Raw genomic sequence first — 17593 nt, forward strand, 5'->3', positions numbered from 1 at the left:
TGATTTTTTGAGATAATGGTGGACTAATCCTAGAAACCCCTTGATTTCTAGGCCATCATGCAGACATTGGACAGCCCTGTTCAAGAGCACCAGCAGGTTCAGGATGTGGTTACAGACCTGAGCTCTGAGCTGCAAACTGTCTCTGAGCAGCTTGCTGAGTGTGATGGCCCAACAATGGAACAACCATCAGCTGAGCTAAATCAGTTGAAATCACAGGTACGTTGCAGTTTCTGCATCCTGGACACCATCACATTTGTAAGAGAGAACTGACAGTGTCAGACTGAAAATATAAAACCTTTCTAAAATAAAAAATACATAATGTTCCTTTATCAAGATAACTGTAGGACTCAAACCACTCTTAATGAACTGGGGGGACCTTTACTACTGGCTGAACTGAAGGTTCAGGAGGAATTGTCCTGGCTCAAGCATGCAGGATTATTCAGTTTGGTTAGGATTTTTGTTTTTTTTCCTCTCGGGGCATAATGAGGAAAGATTATTAAATTTGGTATTAGTGTCTTTAATTTAGCCAGTGTGAAGAATTTTTTTAAAAAGTCAGTGAGCCAAGTTCATTTTTTAAGAAGTGTCCTTTATGCATAAGTAGACATTCTTTTGCTCTTTGGCAGAATGGAAATCAGTCTTGTAGCTGTGAATGTAGAGAACTGATGTAAGCTGAAATCATAGCTCAGATATGGATCACTGCAATTAATTCCCTGTCCTTCAGAACTTGCTATACCTCTAAGAAGGAAAAAGGAATAGGAGAGGAGGTGGAGGGGGGAATTACCTGTTCAGAACTTGGAAAGATCACCATGTACCACCCATAGTGTGCAATGGAATTATTTTATCACAGTAATGATTTTAGCTTCAGGTGTTATCTGTGAATAAAAATGGCTGATGAAGTTATTGGTTTGGTAATTGACTTTCTGCAGCAAATAGGTCTGCATGTACCTTTCAACACAGTTTGTTGTTCAAAACAAGTATTTATTTTAAAGGTTGACTTTAGATCTTAACGTTGTATATTGAGTCAGGATACTTCTCAAATAAAATGTTTTCTTCATGTTTAAAGGAACAACAGGGACCTCTTAGCCAATGTGAAGACACTGTAAATAAAAGTTTGGTTTTAGCAGAAACTGCTAAACAAAACACCTCTTCACCAGAACAGTTTATTAAGGATGAGATTGAAACACTTCAGAGTGAACATGAAAGTCTGGAAGAAAGACTTGAAAATGTCAAGCAAAAGAAGGAAAACATTTTCAGTGAAGCCTTTGAGTTAAAAGATGAGTTTGGTAATGGAGTACAGAAGGAAGATAAGGCAGAGACAATGCTGAAGAGAGAGACACAGATCACTTGTGATACTCAAATCTCTGCAGAGGAGACCCCCACAGCAGTGGAGCTGAAGGAGCCTTTGGACATGAGTGGGGTGAGTTTATTTGTTGACAGTAACAACAATGGAAAGCTGGCTAAAGAGACATCTCAAATGTCTTCTGTGTATTGCATCCTTAATTTCACTGAAATTAAGCCTCCTGTAAATACAAGTGTATAAATCAAAGAAGTGGAAAGAATTCTCATAACTTGTTATAGCAAGTCTGTAACAAGGAAATAACATATTTAAAACAGCAGTTTTCCATTGAAATACAATTCCATTTAAATGCATGTAACTTTCTCTTGCCACTTACTAGAGCAAGTATCCCTGGTCAGGACACAGGGGAAATTTGTAGAGATTGGAAAATTGCAGAAGCCTCTGCCTGAGAGCTTCTCTTAAGCCAGTGAGACCTGTTTAGAACTGCATCACAGTGTTTGTCCTGTTTTTTTCAGAGAGAATAATTTTCATCATTTAGAGATTCAATGTTAAAATAGAATGTTTATGGTAACACAAGCAGATTTTTTGTCATTTCTCTTAGGGTCAAGATGTAAATGGAAATGTGTCTGAGAAAGAGAGGCAGAATGCTCCAGTTTTGGAGGAAAGCAGTGTGCTGTCAGACAGCCCATTACAGGATATCCATCACAGCAAGGACAGATTGGGGCAGGCTGTTCAGGTACCTGACAAATGGGTTTTAATATAAGTCAGTGTATGTGTGCATGTGTCTGTGTTCGTTAAAATCCATGTGTAATTCCTTAAAATGTGTTGTCTTATGGAAGCATGTTTTCTTTATCTGATGAAAGGAATGATAAATTACATTTTCTCCAAATCATCCCCCAACCTTGCTCATGTGAAGAATGCAAGAGATCAAAGTGATGTTTTCTGCAACCCCCAGGGCTTGTACCCACTTTGTCCACGGTGCAAAATCCACCACCTGCTGTGATTTTATAAAATCCATCACAAGATGGTTTGGGTTGGAAAGGATGTTAAAGTTCATCCAGTTCCAACCCTCTGCCATGGGCAGGGACACTTTCCACTAGACCAGGTTGCTCAAAGCCCCATCCAGCCTGGCTTTGAACACTCCCAGGATGGGGAATTTGAGAGGTTTCATCACTGCAGGTAATGAGAGGTCACTAACCTGGAACTGCTGATTTTTATGGGACCTCAGGACAGTGATGCTGTAAATGATCTTGTAAAAATTTAAATGTGTGCAAGGCTGAGGGAATGATCTGGAGTACTCATTGACCTGACTATGGAGTAATAAGAGTTCCTGGGAGAGATGACCATCAAAATATCACAGTGGAAACTTCCATACTGGGATTTCTGGAGAAGGTGCAAGATCAATAGTTACTAAATGTGTCTAATCAGAAACTTCTATAACTGTATTAAAAATCATGTGAGCACTTAATTCTGTTTACCCTGTCCTGAAACTGTTTCAGAGTGGGTAAGATCCCAGTATGGCAAACTGGGTTTGGGTTACCCTTTTCCTTCATTCATTTAGCTAAACTGAAGATAGAGTAGACAGATTGTGGAGTGGGAAGTTTCTTAGCAAGTTTTGTACTGTGACTTTTGCTGATTGTAAACATTTTGCATTTTTTAAATCAGGAGGAGGCTGATAAGGAGAGCCCAGATATGGACAGACCTGACAGGTTCCAAGAGGATGTTCTGGACAGTGCAGTTCTGCGTGGTGAAGCAGAACTGGAAAAACTTCAGGATGGTGTTGGTATTGAAGGTGATAAATCTGGGGAAAAAGCCCATCCAGCACAGGTAACTGGACATGAGATTGCTCCAGAGTGGTTGAATTTGGGAGTGTTTGTATCCAGTGCAGTTGCAGTGGGGATGATACTACTAAGAAATGAGAAAGAAAAGCCTCAAGTTTACACTGAGCTGCTTTTGTCTGATATTATACTTAGTTTGTGGTAACTTGCTTAATTCTTTCTGGACACTTAATATAGAGGGAGGTTTTGGTCTTTAGTGGTTAGCTGAAGATCATTCCAAGGGATTTTGCATTCCAAGTCATCTGGATGTGTTGTGAAATCTCCTGACCATTTTGCCTGAATACTGTTGTTGTGCTTGACTGGCTTTCATTTATATAGATTTCTTATTTACATATTTACTTTGCATGAGTGAGGCTGCATTTGAGATGCTGTGCCCTGTGTGGTGCACCCTGGTACAAGGGGAATATTGATACCCAGAGCAGTGTTTAGGAGCTGGAGGCATAATGACTGGGAAGAGACCAAGTTCCTGTTGGAGATGAAAAGGCTGACAGAGGTCTTGTGGCTGCCCTCCCCTCCCTGAAGAGGAGAGGTGTTATAGAGCCAGCCTCTTACAGAATTTCAGTTTTAGCAAACTCTGTGAGATAATGAGATCTACATCCAGCAAATCTCCAGCTTACCCATGGGACTATCCTGCCTGGGTGTCTAACCAGACACTCTCTGTCTGCAGTACAAGTCCAGATCATTAGGAAAAAGCTAAACCTTTAAATGCATTCAAGACTGTGTCCAGGAGCACACAATTCATAGTTCCTGCTTAGAATAATGAAATATGAACAACGTGCGTCAGAACACTTGCAATTTATTCTAAAAATTTATAACAAAATTATAGCACTGCTTCTTGTAAGTGGTTTCCTTTGCTGTAACCTTGCTCACAGTAAATTGTGAGGTGTAATTATGGTTTTCCTCATCTACCTATAATTATGGGCTTCATAACTTTCTCATCTCAAGCACTGTAATTATTACCCAGCAGGTTTGATTAAAGCTTTTTGATTACTGGTTTCTTTTGTTTTTCTTACACCAGAAGGAGGAACCTAGTGATGTTGAGAATCAATCCTATAGAGAAGATGGGGAGCAGGTTCAACAGAAGCTGTGCCAAAAAGGTCAAGTCCTGGAATCTGTAGCAGCTGAGAAAGATGCTCTGGGATTGAATCCCCCAGTTCCTGCATGTGAGGTAACCCACAGTCTGTTGTTTTATGTGAAATATGCCAGCTGTTCAATTTTTGTTTCCACAGGGGCCTCAGCTGAAGCTGTTTTAAAAGAAGAGACAATTACTCACATCAAAATCAAGACTATTGTGTGTAGTTCTTATTTATGTCTATAATAGTTTTGAACTTCATCCAAAGTTCTTACCACATCATAATTTTCAGTGGATCTGTTCAAAAGAGAGTTCACCCTAGTTTTTAGAGCCATCATAATCAGTCTTTATGACATTCAGGCTTCCTCTTTAAACTGCTAATCAATACAAACTTATTTCCATGTTATTACAGTTAGTTATGATAGTTTTGCCATCATAAGGAAGGCAGATCAGAAAACTGAAATCCAAAGGTAATCCAGCATAAGAAAAGAAATGAAATAGAGAAAGGAGAAGGGATTCAAGCTGAACTAGTTCAAACTGACAAGTTACAGTACTAAATGACTTTACTAAGTCTGCTCTTCTTTGAGAGTAAAGGAGTTACATCACAAGTGCCCTGTGACTGCTGATCTTGGGCACCACATTCTTAAATTGAAGGTGGGGCTGTATCTGATCTTCATGGTGGATCTATAGGCAGGTCCCCAGCTGGCCTGTCCATGGCAGGTCTTATCTGGGACTTCACATCTGCTCTCAGTGGAAACCCAGCAAAATCTTCCAAGGGCCTTGGGACTTTGAAGAGGTCTCTGCTGACTGGAAGCAGAGATTTACAAGGGTGTGAGGGAAGATCCAGTAAACTCCAGATTTGTTAGATTAACCTCAGTTGCTGGAAATATTATGGAGGTTGTGCTGGGTACTACTGAAAAGCATTTAAGGAACAATGCAATCATCACAGAATCATTTAGGTAGAAAAAGATTTCTAAGACCATCAAATCCAACCATTAACACAGCACTACCAGGCTAAACCATGTCACCAAGGTGTCTTTTGAATCCCTCTGGGGGTGGTGACCCATCACTGCCCTGGGCATCCTGTTCCAGAGCCTGAGCACCTTTCAGTGAGGAATTTTCCTAAAATCCAGTCTAAATCTCCACTGGCAGAGCTTGAGGCCATTTCATCCTCACTTGTTACTTGGAAAGAGAGACCACACCCTCCTGTCAGGGAGTTGTACAGAGTAATAAGGTCTCCTCAGAGCTTCCTTTTCTCCAGGCTAAACAACCCCAGACTCCAGACCCTTCCCCAGCTCCACTGCCCTTCTCTGGACACACTCTAGAGAAGTCTTTTATGTAGTGAGGGGCCTGAAACTGGACACAGAATTCGAGGTGCAGCCTCCCCTGTCTGTATCCATGGAGGCAGTGCCACAATGTGCAATGAGAACATCACACAAACAAGCAAAACAAGTACACAGCAAGGTTTTCTCAAAGTCAGGACACTTCTCTGTGTCTTTTGATGTGTTGATATTTCAATCTGCTAAAGTGGATTTCCTCCTTTCTGTGTGATAGCTTAGCTGAGTTTTAATGCTTACCTCAGTTCTATGGCACTCCAATGTCTCTTGAGATTAAATCTTATGTCTGAATTGGTACAACTGTTATGGACATGTACACAGAGCAATTGAAAAGTTCTCCAACTGACTACTTCATGAGTGGCCTCTTCAGTTTTGACTGAAAATAACCTGGAGATCAAATAAAGAGAACTATTCTTCTCTGATGTGTGCTATGGGCTGTATGTCTCCCACACTTGAAAGCAGGTAGATTTTGTGTAGCTCATGACCCACTAAGGGACACAGGACAGTGACAGCTTACAGTGATAGTTGGCTGCTTCTAGTGAAACAGTGTCTAAAGTAGCCATACATGACATTTATCACACAAGAATTTTTTTACTGTTGCTGATTTTTGATGTTAGTACCATGAAGCTCACACTGCAGTAATACCTGTGCATTTGTATGCATTCACTCACAGAAAATTTATATGTGGGATAGATCATCAGATATAGACAGGCAGAGGGAAATGCAGAAAGATTTTTAATTGTTCATGTGATCCAACTAGCCTGTGACATTTCATTTATGATGCTGCCTGAAGGTGATGTTAAACCTGGCCCCAGCCCAAGTCACTTGTCCTCCTGTCGTGGGAATCAGAGGCAGTGCCAGGGACTGGCTTTGGAGCCTCTTAATCCCTCCCCACCCTGATTGAGACATGACTCCCCACTGCTCTCATCTTCCCCCAGATTTTGGCTGGCACTTGTGACAGTGGCAGCCATGGCTTTGTGTCACAGCTGCTTCATGCATGAGCTGCAGAGGTGTCCTGGTGAAGGGCACAGCAGCATTGTCAGGGCAGTTCTGAGCAGAAGGAGTGTGGCTGTAAGGAGAGGATAAAGGTCCATGAATATGTAAGGAAAAGAGTGAGAAGACACAACAGACCTGTGAATTTATCAGAAGAAGAGCTGGGTGCAGGGAGGATGTTATTTGAAGGTGATGTCAGAGTTTCATTTGAAATGCTGGTCACAGATTTCAAAGCTATCTGAGCAGTGCTGACAGGAGGGGTTGACTGCAGGGGTTGGGGACAGCGATGGAGATTCCAGTTTCTGAGTCCTGGTTGACTCACAGAGGCAATGGGGGAAACCACAGCAGGATTTAACAACCCCAGCATGGTTTAAACACGTGAAGCAAAGTGCTGCAGTCAGAAAACTTACTGCTTTAGACCCTTCAGAAATAAGAATCTTGTTTTGTGTTGTAGGACACAGGCACAGAAGTGGTTGTCCAGAAGGAACTATTTCCCAGAGTGGAAGTAAACAGTGAATATTTTGAAGAGGAACAAAAGTTCAATGAACTGAAAAATCAAGTGGCTGAACTGGATATGGTACTTATAAATGAACAACTAAAAGAGCTGGAGGTATGGAAACTGCAAAACCACTCCTCATTTTTAATGTAGTGAATTTCAGAATTGTGATTCACTTGGGCAAACCAAAATTGTTCCCCACAGCCTTATCTGAGTTTTAAGTGCACAATTATTCAGTTTGTCTGCAAACACCATGCCTTGATGCATGTCCATGTAAATCCCATAGTTTGTACTGCTCTTCCCGAGTGCAGTGGTAGTTACACCTAGGATTGCTTCCATGATTGCTCCTTTGCTTGTGGATGAGCAGGAGAACATTTGTAGGTGAATCAGTATTCAGCCATATTTTGTATTGAAAGCTGAGAGTCTTCCAAGATCATCCTTTAATCCCTCTCTCTTTCTCTGTGGTGGGCTTGATTGTAGAATTTAAAAACTGAGCTGGAAACGTGGAAAGCAAAGTCTCTGTGCCAAAGTGAAGAAGCAATTCCCAATGGAACAGGATCAAACAGAGCAGAGCTGCAAACCACAGATCCTGTGGTGCCCTGCTGGGACAGGCTGCTCCAGGAACTGGAAGCTGTTAAGGCAGTGAAGCAACAACAGTGCTGTTTAATTAATGAATACCAGAAAAGTCTTTCTGCTGCACAGTCCTCCATGGAAAATTTGTCAACAGAAAAAGATAACATAAAAATGTAAGTATAGAGTAGGGGTTTGGTTAAGAAGTTGCAGAGCAAATATGGTTCTACACTGAATTACTGACATGCTTCAGTAATGCTCAGACAAGAAAATGGAGTTCTATCCACTTCAAGAGAAGTCTTAGAGGTTTGTAAGTCTGTGAACAGAGTTAAGCAGAAGAATTTCTGGTGACTCTCTGCTATCCTTAAAAAACATCTACTCTATTCTTTAGGCAAAACAAGGAAGTAGTTGCTGGGCTAATACCTATAAAAAATCCATCTTAATATAATTTTATTAAAATGTGGCAGATGTGAAAAGCTCATTTTTCTTTAAGGACTTGTTAATTCTGATTTTTTTCTGAATTAAATCTCTCTTTATTCTCAAAACTAACCTTACTTGATAGGAAAAATTCTATGGCAGTAACTAAGTCTGCATTACCAATTCAGAGGTAACCAATGCACAAAAACCATTTACTGTGTTTTGTGTATTAGTCTTTAAAAAAATCAGAGCTAGTAATAATAATTTGAAAATATTTAAAATCTATTAAATTTTTAATTTGCAACAAAGAGATTAAAAAATGTGATAAAAATCTATCTGCTAGATATATTTTAGATGAACATTTTAAAAATCTCCTGGAAATAAAAGATGAGTATATTAATTTGGAAGAGTTTACCTTGCATGAATGGAAATTTCACAATTTTCTTATAACCAAGTTTTATCTTCATTGTCAACCAGAAATTGCTATAAAATGTTGTTAATTCACTTAGAGATGACAAAACACTATTGCAGATTTTTTAAATGAGGACTACATTCTGTATTAGAGAATATACAGTAGAACATATCTTTTTTGCACAGATATCTGTGAATAGTGAGTGCTTTACAGATGAGCAAGAAATAACAATACTGCAAGGGTGGTTAGGGAATTCCTAAGAGAACACTGAGAGATGCATGTGATTAAGGGAATAAAGTTAGTGAATTGTGCTCTAAACAGTGAAATTGGTTTTTAAAAAGTCTATGTATAAGGAGAATGAATTATTTTTAAACGCCACTCATGTTTTTGGCAGGGGTCCTATGAACAACACAGTTCTCCTGGAGAAAATTAAGGCATGCATAGAGTCCTTACGAAAAGAAAGAGATGTCTTAAACCAGTTGCAAAGTCAGCAAGAAGTTTTATCTCAGCATTTGACATGCATGGATAAGGTGTTGACAGAGAGCCAGATGAGGCAGATGGAGCACTGGTGGCAGCACATGGAACAAGCAGTGCAGAAGAAACATGATCAGGTTGTGGCAGAAATTGATGAATTTAACCTGCTGATGAATAAAGCACAGGATATTCAGAGGCTGATACAAGAACAGTATTTGCAAGCAGAGTTACATTCCTCAGCTGCAGGAAAAGCCAAAGACCCTCTGATTTGGACCACAGAGCTACAGGACATTAAACATGGTCTTTCTCTATTAAAACGAAAGATTGAGCTGCAGATGAAAAGAATTTGGAGTGATCAAGAGAAGGTCACTTTGGAGAACTCCATTCATGATTTGCAGAGCAAATTGGAAGCATTATCAGCACAACAAACTCCTCAAGAGGATATTCAGACCACTGGTCCTGCTCTCATGAAGCATGAAATGATGAAGAGGCTGAAAGAAAATATTTCCTGGGTGAAAGATTCACTGTCCCACCTTGATGAGAAAGCAGCACTTTTCCCCAGTGATGTCAAATCTCAGATCAGAAATTGTCAGCTTATGAACACAGACATCCTAAACAGAGAGCCTGTGATTGTATCCCTGGATTATGGGCTCCAGCACATCCTTCCCAGCTTGGAGCCAGAGGAGGGCTCTGATATCACCTTCCTTTTACAAACATTGAAGAATTCATACAAGGCTCTTGTTTTAAAATCTGCTCAAAGACTGCAGCACTTGGAGCTCCAGCTGGAGGAGAGGCAAAGGCTCACTGCAGAAATAGATAAAGTTCACTCTCAGCTTTGCAAAGCCGAGCTGATGGCCAGGCCTGACCCAAACCAAGCCAGCACATGCTCAGAGCTGGTCAGCCAACAAACCATTCTGAAGGAGATGCTAAAGGACATACAGGAAATAGAAGGGCTTATCTCATCCCACTGTAGAGAGAGTCAGGTCACAGCTGGGCAGCTGAGCCTGTCTGAACAGCTGTTCTTGATTGATCAGTTAAGAAGTCTGAAGAATAGAGCAAGGAAGACACAGAGGCAAATTCAGAGTAAACTTCATGAAGTAGAACAAAAGGCAGCTGTCTCCAGTGAGTTTGCTGAAGGAATAGCTTCATTGCAGCAGGATCTTGATGACCTGCAGGATGGTGAAGTGAACCTGAAAGATGATGAATTAGCATGTGCCAAGCAGGGACTGAAGGATGAATGCAAAGCACTGAAAGAGAAAGTGTTGGCTTTTCAGTCAAGTTTGTCACGAGTAATGCAGTACAAGGAAATATTTGAATGTGTAGGTCTGAAATGGGACTCACTGCAGCTGGATGAATTGCAAACTAAATTTTCTAAAATTAAAAATAAAATCAAAGGAAAAATAATGCACTTGGAAAATATTGTTAGGGAATGGGATAAGATTCAAGGATTGCTAAATGAAATCCAGACTGTGACATCCACTGTGAGAAAAGAAGCTAATATCCTAAATGATAGCTCCAGCTCTTCTCCTGCTGAGAATGTCATATCTGCACAGATTCTATTGCAGGCAATTCAACAAATCTTGTATTTAACCCAGAAGGCAGCAAATCAAATAAACAAAAATGAGGTCTTTGATACATCATTCAAAGAATCTAAGATGAATGAAATAAAGAGCCTGGAGAAAAATGTTGAGGAATTGAAGCAGTTTCTTCAAAACTTGATCTCTGGGCTACAGAGTGTAAACAAGGAAGGTAGCCAGAATGAAGTAGAAAATATATTCCAAATCATAAAGCATATTCAATCAGAGCTCCAGCAGCCACTTGTGATAGACATAAATACAATGCAGGATGAAAAGCTGCGATGGGAGGCAATTCAGAATATGATGGAAGGAAAGTTTTCTGCTCTTAAATGTATTATGGAAAAAGGGAGGGAAGAACAAGAAGAAAAATCTCCTACTGCTGCTATAGAAGTAGAGACCCTGCAAGGCCATGAAGCACAACTGAAGGCAGACATTGCTGCCCGTGTTGTAAGTATATTTAATGAAAGTGAAGTATTGACATATGTCTTTCTCCAGTAATTAGATGTCTGTGACTGTGGCATTTTTATTTTTATTACTCACTCATTTATTCTAACAGCTGAATTGGCCTGTGATCACCTCTGCATTGTTGGATAGGGTGGGAATCATGACAGAAACTAAGGAGGCAAAGAAAGTTGTGTTCAGTTTGATTATAATAAATCAGTGGGGATTAGCACAAGAAAAAAAAATGGTAAAGATGAGGAAGGAAAAGGGTGTGTTGAAATGCTCATCTGAAAAGAGACTGGGTGCAGTCATCTTGTGATCCAAAAAATCCAAGCACCTTGTTTCTACTATAAAGAGCTTTACCAGTTGGGAATGATCAAGATTAAAGCCCAGGTCAAAGCAATGTGATCAGGAATGGTGAACATAATTCCTGTCCTGAGGACAGCAAATACATGGGTTACAGCACTGCCCTGTGACTACATAAACAGCAAATGTGTTTGCCACATGTCCTCCCTCACCTCCCCAGGCCAGTTCCTAGAGCATTGGTCTCCAAGACAGCCAAGTGTGGAATTCTCAGGCCATGTGGTGATCTAGAGGAGCACAGCAGCCTTATTTTATTGTTCCTTTCTCTCTTTAATGCTCTCAGAATGCCCTGGAAGAGGCATGTAGGGCTGGTGAGCTTTACACCAGGGCCCTTCAGAGGACTGCCAGGCTCCTGGAGGACTGTGGAGCTCCAGCCCAGGCTGCAGCAGAGCTCTGTGGCTCAGTGGAGATCTGTCAGACTCCACACTGGAAAGAGGAGGAGTTCAACTCTGCAAAGGCTGACTTAGAAAACCTGCACTCCAAGCTAAAAACCTTAGTGAAGCCAGAAGACCAAGAATATTTGGAAAATGCTTTAAGAGAACTGATGGAAAAGAGTTTGGCATTAAGGAAGAAGGCTCAAAGAAAGGAAGCTGATGAACAGAGGTGGGTTTAAGAGATCTTCATAGATCTTGTTCCTTGTTGTGAGAAACTTGACTGAAAAGAAATCCAGTGTAGTTTCTGCTCTGATAAAATCTCAGGTTTTCAGAAATTCCAGCAGAAAGAAAGATATAAGCATCCCTGTTGTCCTCAGGTGTGATTATTAAGGATGGAAAATTGCCATATATTGGCAGTTGACATAAATTGTCAGTAACCATATTGTTACTAATTTACAGTGCAGTCATTTCTTGTATATTCCAAATGTGGGGCTTGAATGAGGGTCATAGGGTGCCAGAATCTGGTGGAGGTGAGAAGAGTTTTCAGAGGGTCCCCAGCTCATGTCTTCCATTGGCTGTTCTGATGGCTTGGGAAAGTAAAGCCCAAACAAGGCACAGGCTGTAGTTTCCTTCCTTCAGGTACAGAAGAAATCTGGAGGGCCTTTAGAAACATATATAAAAAATATTTGGGAGAGAAAGTGTAGGATTTTTAAACTACTTGATCGTGATCCAGTGATCAGTACCTCAGGTATGAAACCTGAGGTTTTTACCAAATGCTAATTGGCAATAACTTGCAAAGCAGTCAGGACTTAGCAGTTCAAGAGATTTTTTTGAAACTTTTATTCTGTTGGGCATTATGGTTGGAGAGAGGAACAACCACCACAAATTTTAATTGATCTGTTCATTGTTTTGTGCAGGTATTTTGAAAAACACAAAAGCTACACAGAAACCAAAGATAAAGTGTGTGATAATCTTAAGAAACTGGAAAAGATGCTTAGACAGTCTTTGTCTAAGATTCCAGTGTCTTATAAAGAAGCTTTGGAGCATTTGGAAGAAAGCAAGGTAAGAAAGACTCTGAAGAACTTGAAAATGCAAAACTAATGCAGCTGTGCATACCATGTGAAACATAGTAGAAAGAAGTGAAATTCTTTATCCTATATTTATCTATATATAAAATCACAGAATATATTTATGTACTTGTTAAATACCAGGTATAATAGACCATGTGAAATGAGTATATCTTAGTGTTGTAGAAATAAGACACTTTATTTACCCCATCTTTACAATCTTAACCAACAGAACTCCCTCATTATGACCATATTTTACCACCTCAGTGGGGTGATTGCCATTTTCCTAGAGGATCCTATTCATGTTACTGAATATTTCATTAATACTCCTGACTGTAGCATTTTATTTATTGATGTGTTTGTTTTTCCTGTAAGATTTTAGTCTCCAGCATCACCTCTGCTGAAGAGGATCTGGTGAAGCTGAGGCAGATCTCTGGAGAGATGATGAGGTTATGCAGGGGAAGTGACAGGACCCTGGGCAGGATTGTAACAGTGCTGTGGGAAAACTGGCTGGGTTTGCTTGAGGCAGCCAAAGGGCTGGAAATTACCTGTGAAGAACTAAAGCAGGAATGGAAATTCATCAATGAAGAGGTGAGTTGCTCAAAATCAGTAGGTTTGGGGGGTGGAGATGGGACTGTGAGTAAAATGACCTGCAGAGGGCTGAGATCAGGGCAGAGCATCATTTCCCACCTGCTGCTCAGTTACCCCCACCCATTCTTGAACCCAGAGTCAGAAATAATGAGGATATTTATTCAGTCCTATGAACCCAGAGCGCCTCTACACAGGGTTATGTGCTTTGTTAAAGCAAACTCAGAGGTTTTGTCACATTTCCAAGGTTCAGGTTCTGACTGTGTAATTCCCAGTACTTAGTCACCCATGTGAGTAAATGAATAATGTAACTTCAGATGGTGGAATAAAAAAGCACTTTTATCTCATGCTTTGCCTTGGTGTTTACTTAGCTGGAACGAGAAACAATAATTCTTGATAAGCTCCAGGAAGAGCAGCCAGAAAGCCTCAAAGAAAAGGAAAAGGCCACCAGAGAGGAACTAGTGGAATTACTTGATTTTGTGAACTCATTTGAAGAAAACATCAACCAGCAACAGCTCCTCTTACTCTTGCTTCTTCACCGGCTAAGAAACATCCTGAATACACCTGAAAATGCCGAGGGAGAAGCTTCCCTTCCTGCCTTGTGTGAGATAAAGGCAATGCAAGAGCGCTGTAAAAAGTAAGTGGTGTGAAATTTCTGTTCAAGACATGAGCTAGGGCTATTCACAAACACAGGGTTTCACTGGATGTCAAATAATATATAAAAGCTGGAATGCAGTAGAAAAGACAATAAATGCTCTCCTGGGTCAGACCAATGCCCCATCTGCTGCCTCCAGTATGGGAATTGGGGAATATTATTTAGGGAGAAGAGCTGAGCCTGGCCATTTCATTTCTGGGCTGCAATTTGTGTTCAAATGCAGTAAGAATCAAGGAACAATAGTCAGTTTAGAGGCTCCAAGTGCTTGTGAATTCTAAGATTTTTCAGACCTTGTGCTTTTTGCAACAATGCAACTTTCATCTTACTGAGTGCCACTGTCTAAAATTCTCCCCAAATATTTTTTTACAAATCTGATGATTGTATTCACCCTTCTCTGGGTTTCTTTTGGATGTGGTAATCTTTGTGAACAACATTTGCTCTACCAGCATCTTCAGGCCTAGACTCTGGCTTCTGGTTTGGTTTACCAAATAGCACTGAGATAATAAGTGACATTAAAACTCACAGATTTAATAACAGAAAGAAACCCTAAATTACAGACAACCATGGTTCTAGATATATACCTACATAATATCTGTATTAAGCATGCTTTTTGCTCTTACTCAGTGTACAGTCTAAATGTATTCTTTCTGGTAATCTTGCATAGGTTGTACAAAAAAGCTCAAGACCATAAAGATTCTGTGAAAGCTGAGATTCAAGAGAGGAACAAGGTCACTGAAGAAATAAGTGCTGTGACAAATGCATTACAGAATGCTGCATCTGTGTTACTGCAGGATGCTGATGGAAAGGCAGAACAGCTGGAGGTTGGTAACAGCTCTGTTATTGTTCATATATTCACAATATCTCCTGGTTTATGCTGGTGCTGCACTGGCTCCAGATAAAATTAATGGCAAGGTCTGTTGAGACTATGAATCTGGCTCAGAGTATGACTGGCCCTGCCATGGCCTTGGTTTGTGTTCCTTTCCCTCTGTGGGCTCCTATAAGCACAGGAGGATTTTCAGATTGCAGAGAAGTTCACAGCCAGCTGCATTCCTTCTAGGAAGAGCTGCTTAGTCACACCCTGCGTGCCTTCCCCTCTGCATACCTACCCAGGGCAGCTCCAGATGCTCTGGATTTGATGTCCCAAATTGGGAGTTAACCTGATAAATGATTTTGAAAAATCAAAACCTCAGTGTCCACCAGCAGTCATCAGCAGTCTGTAAATTTCTGCATTTCTTGATTTTATGATATATTATTCCTAACACTTTCTGAATGTGTTTATTCACTTATATTTGAATTATTTGTTTCGAGTTACTCTTACTGTGTTTATATTGCTATCATAACTTTAAAATCCTGATCAAATATTGTTTTTAATAATATTTAATCCAAATATCTTTTAACTATAGAACTTTATAATTTATTTATTTTAGTCCACTGAAGTGTAGTATGAATTTGGGCTCTCTTTACTGAGTCTTGTATAAACACTGGTTGGTTATCTCAAACCTTAGCAAAGGGCTAGGAAAAATAGAGAAGCCAAAGAACATGGTGGCAGATAGGAGGGTTAGCATGAGAGAGAAATGTTTATTACATGTTTAGGAAATTCTGAAAACCCACGAGCCAGCATTGCTGTAGTGGGACCTTGGATTTGTCTAAAAGGGCTGGTTTTCTATTTAAAATTATTTAGAATTAGAATTTAGAGTTGTGTCTGTTTTCTTACTGAGTTCTTTGTATCCAGAAGGAAATTTTACTGCTGCAGGTGCTTTATGTCTGCTCTTTTCCCTCACATCCAAACTTTGCTAGTCCAAGCATCTAAAACTCACCCAAAAGTGAGTTTAGACCTTATTCCTGTTTCTGACAGCAATGGCACAAGTAAATGCCAGCAGCAATCCCATCAAATGATCTCTTTAGCAGTATGTCACAGCAGGCCTGTTCCTTTTGAGAAGATTGAGCTGAAAGGGTTGAAGAATTCTTTGGTTTTACGTGGTCCAAACACCAGTGAGCTAAAACCTGCAGAGCAATTTCATCTCTTACTTCCAAAGAAAATCTAATTCCTGTGAAATCTATAGCATTAGTCAGGACTCCACTGCACTTATTGAGTAGAAATATCTATTTCATTTTGAGATGACAAACCTGATTTAGCTGGGTGGCAAAAGTTTTAAATTCACCCACACACATGAAAAGGGAAAGTGTTATTATCTTATCCCTTAGAGAAAAAATTGGGACAGTTTTGATAGGTACCTGCTTTCCAGCTAAATAATCTGTGAAATGTGAAATGCAGTAATCCACAGAAGCCAGTTTGCAGAGACATGCTTTGTTTTGGAGACCAGAGTTGTAACTGATTCTTTCCAGTTCAGGTCAGGGGATCTGGGAACTGCCATAAATACTGGGACAGTCTGAACTGGGCCATTTGACATCAGCAGCCTTGAGCTCTGAGAGAATGGGGCACACAGCTGTTTCGTGGTTTTGAGGGTTTGGGTTTTTTTAGTATCAGACCCAGTTGTTGTGGGATGGCAGGAAATAAATCAATCTTAGTGTCTTACATGCATCTTTTGTGTGTTGCATTTGTGTGAAGGACAAGATTCCCAAGTGGAAGGCTGTGAATTAGTGGATTACCATTGCTCCTGATGGAAAAAGCAAAGCTAGTTAATTTTAGTGTCTTTCATTGCCTGGTAGGAGGTTTGGATAATCTTTCCCAATAACTTGAGTCAACATTTGAGTTTCTCAAACAGCTGAGCACTGGGGAAAGGAACCATAAAGCCAGCAAACAGAACCTTCCAACTTGAAACTCTAGAAAACCTTCCAAACAAATGAATTTCTTCATCCTTTCTGCAGGAGGACTTGACTCGGATTTTATTTCTAGGCCACAGGCTGTAGACAGTTGTTCAAGTTTCTTTTATCTCATAAAACCTACATTCTTCCTGCAGAACTGGAAACTACTGTTGTGAGAGGAGCCTGCTGTGCCGCTCTGCGTAATTGCCTGAAAGCAGACACTTCAAACTGAAACCTGTCGCTTTTTGTGGCCTTTGTGTTGTTTATAATAATGAAGGGATGGACGTTGGCTATTTAACTCTGTGAAAGGGAAAAATGCACTTTTGGCAAAAGGGAGAGCACAAAGGTTAACATTTAATCACAGGAGCTCTTCACACGGTCCCTTTGCTGTGGCTGCCAGTGAACATCAGTGCGTCACTTCCCCAACATGGAGCAGTATCAGGTTTAATTAATTCTTACAGATTGAAAAGCATCATTTGATTAAATGAGTCAGTATTGCTTAGAGTTTATCTGCTTGCAGAGGTAATCAAATCAGGTTTGATATCCCAAACCCAATTTTTCCAAACCCATAATCATGGTAGGAAATACAAAACACATTGCACATATGTATGTACATATACACACGTGCACTCAGTAAAAACTGGGTAAAGCTGAAGTTATTCTTAATTTTGTAGGAGCTTCAGAGTGTGATTGCCAGAGAGAGTCAAGCTCTGGAGGATATCATGGAGAAACTTCGGATCAAGTATTCTGAAATGTACTCAATAGTCCCTGCAGAGATTGAAACGCAGCTGGAGGACTGCAAGAAAGTGTTGCAAGACCTAGAAGAGAAGGTAACTGCTGGTGTGGTTTTCATATT

The 17593-nt window shown here is 40.3% G+C and overlaps 1 protein-coding gene across 1 annotated transcript in view; it reads left to right on the top strand.

The window, feature by feature from the left end:
• Positions 1-17593, top strand: part of SYNE2 (spectrin repeat containing nuclear envelope protein 2) — a 171882-nt gene that overhangs the window by 67016 nt on the left and 87273 nt on the right. The window contains exons 43-56 of the mRNA XM_033062212.1: positions 52-216; positions 1064-1417; positions 1899-2033; positions 2963-3124; positions 4154-4303; positions 6992-7147; positions 7514-7779; positions 8827-10930; positions 11571-11890; positions 12579-12723; positions 13104-13319; positions 13688-13953; positions 14636-14792; positions 17412-17567. Of these exons, the coding sequence (XP_032918103.1) occupies positions 52-216; positions 1064-1417; positions 1899-2033; positions 2963-3124; positions 4154-4303; positions 6992-7147; positions 7514-7779; positions 8827-10930; positions 11571-11890; positions 12579-12723; positions 13104-13319; positions 13688-13953; positions 14636-14792; positions 17412-17567 (4752 nt within the window). The remainder of the gene's footprint in view (positions 1-51; positions 217-1063; positions 1418-1898; positions 2034-2962; positions 3125-4153; positions 4304-6991; positions 7148-7513; positions 7780-8826; positions 10931-11570; positions 11891-12578; positions 12724-13103; positions 13320-13687; positions 13954-14635; positions 14793-17411; positions 17568-17593) is intronic.

This window comes from Catharus ustulatus, chromosome 6 (genome assembly GCF_009819885.2).
Source record: "Catharus ustulatus isolate bCatUst1 chromosome 6, bCatUst1.pri.v2, whole genome shotgun sequence".
Taxonomy (NCBI): domain Eukaryota; kingdom Metazoa; phylum Chordata; class Aves; order Passeriformes; family Turdidae; genus Catharus; species Catharus ustulatus.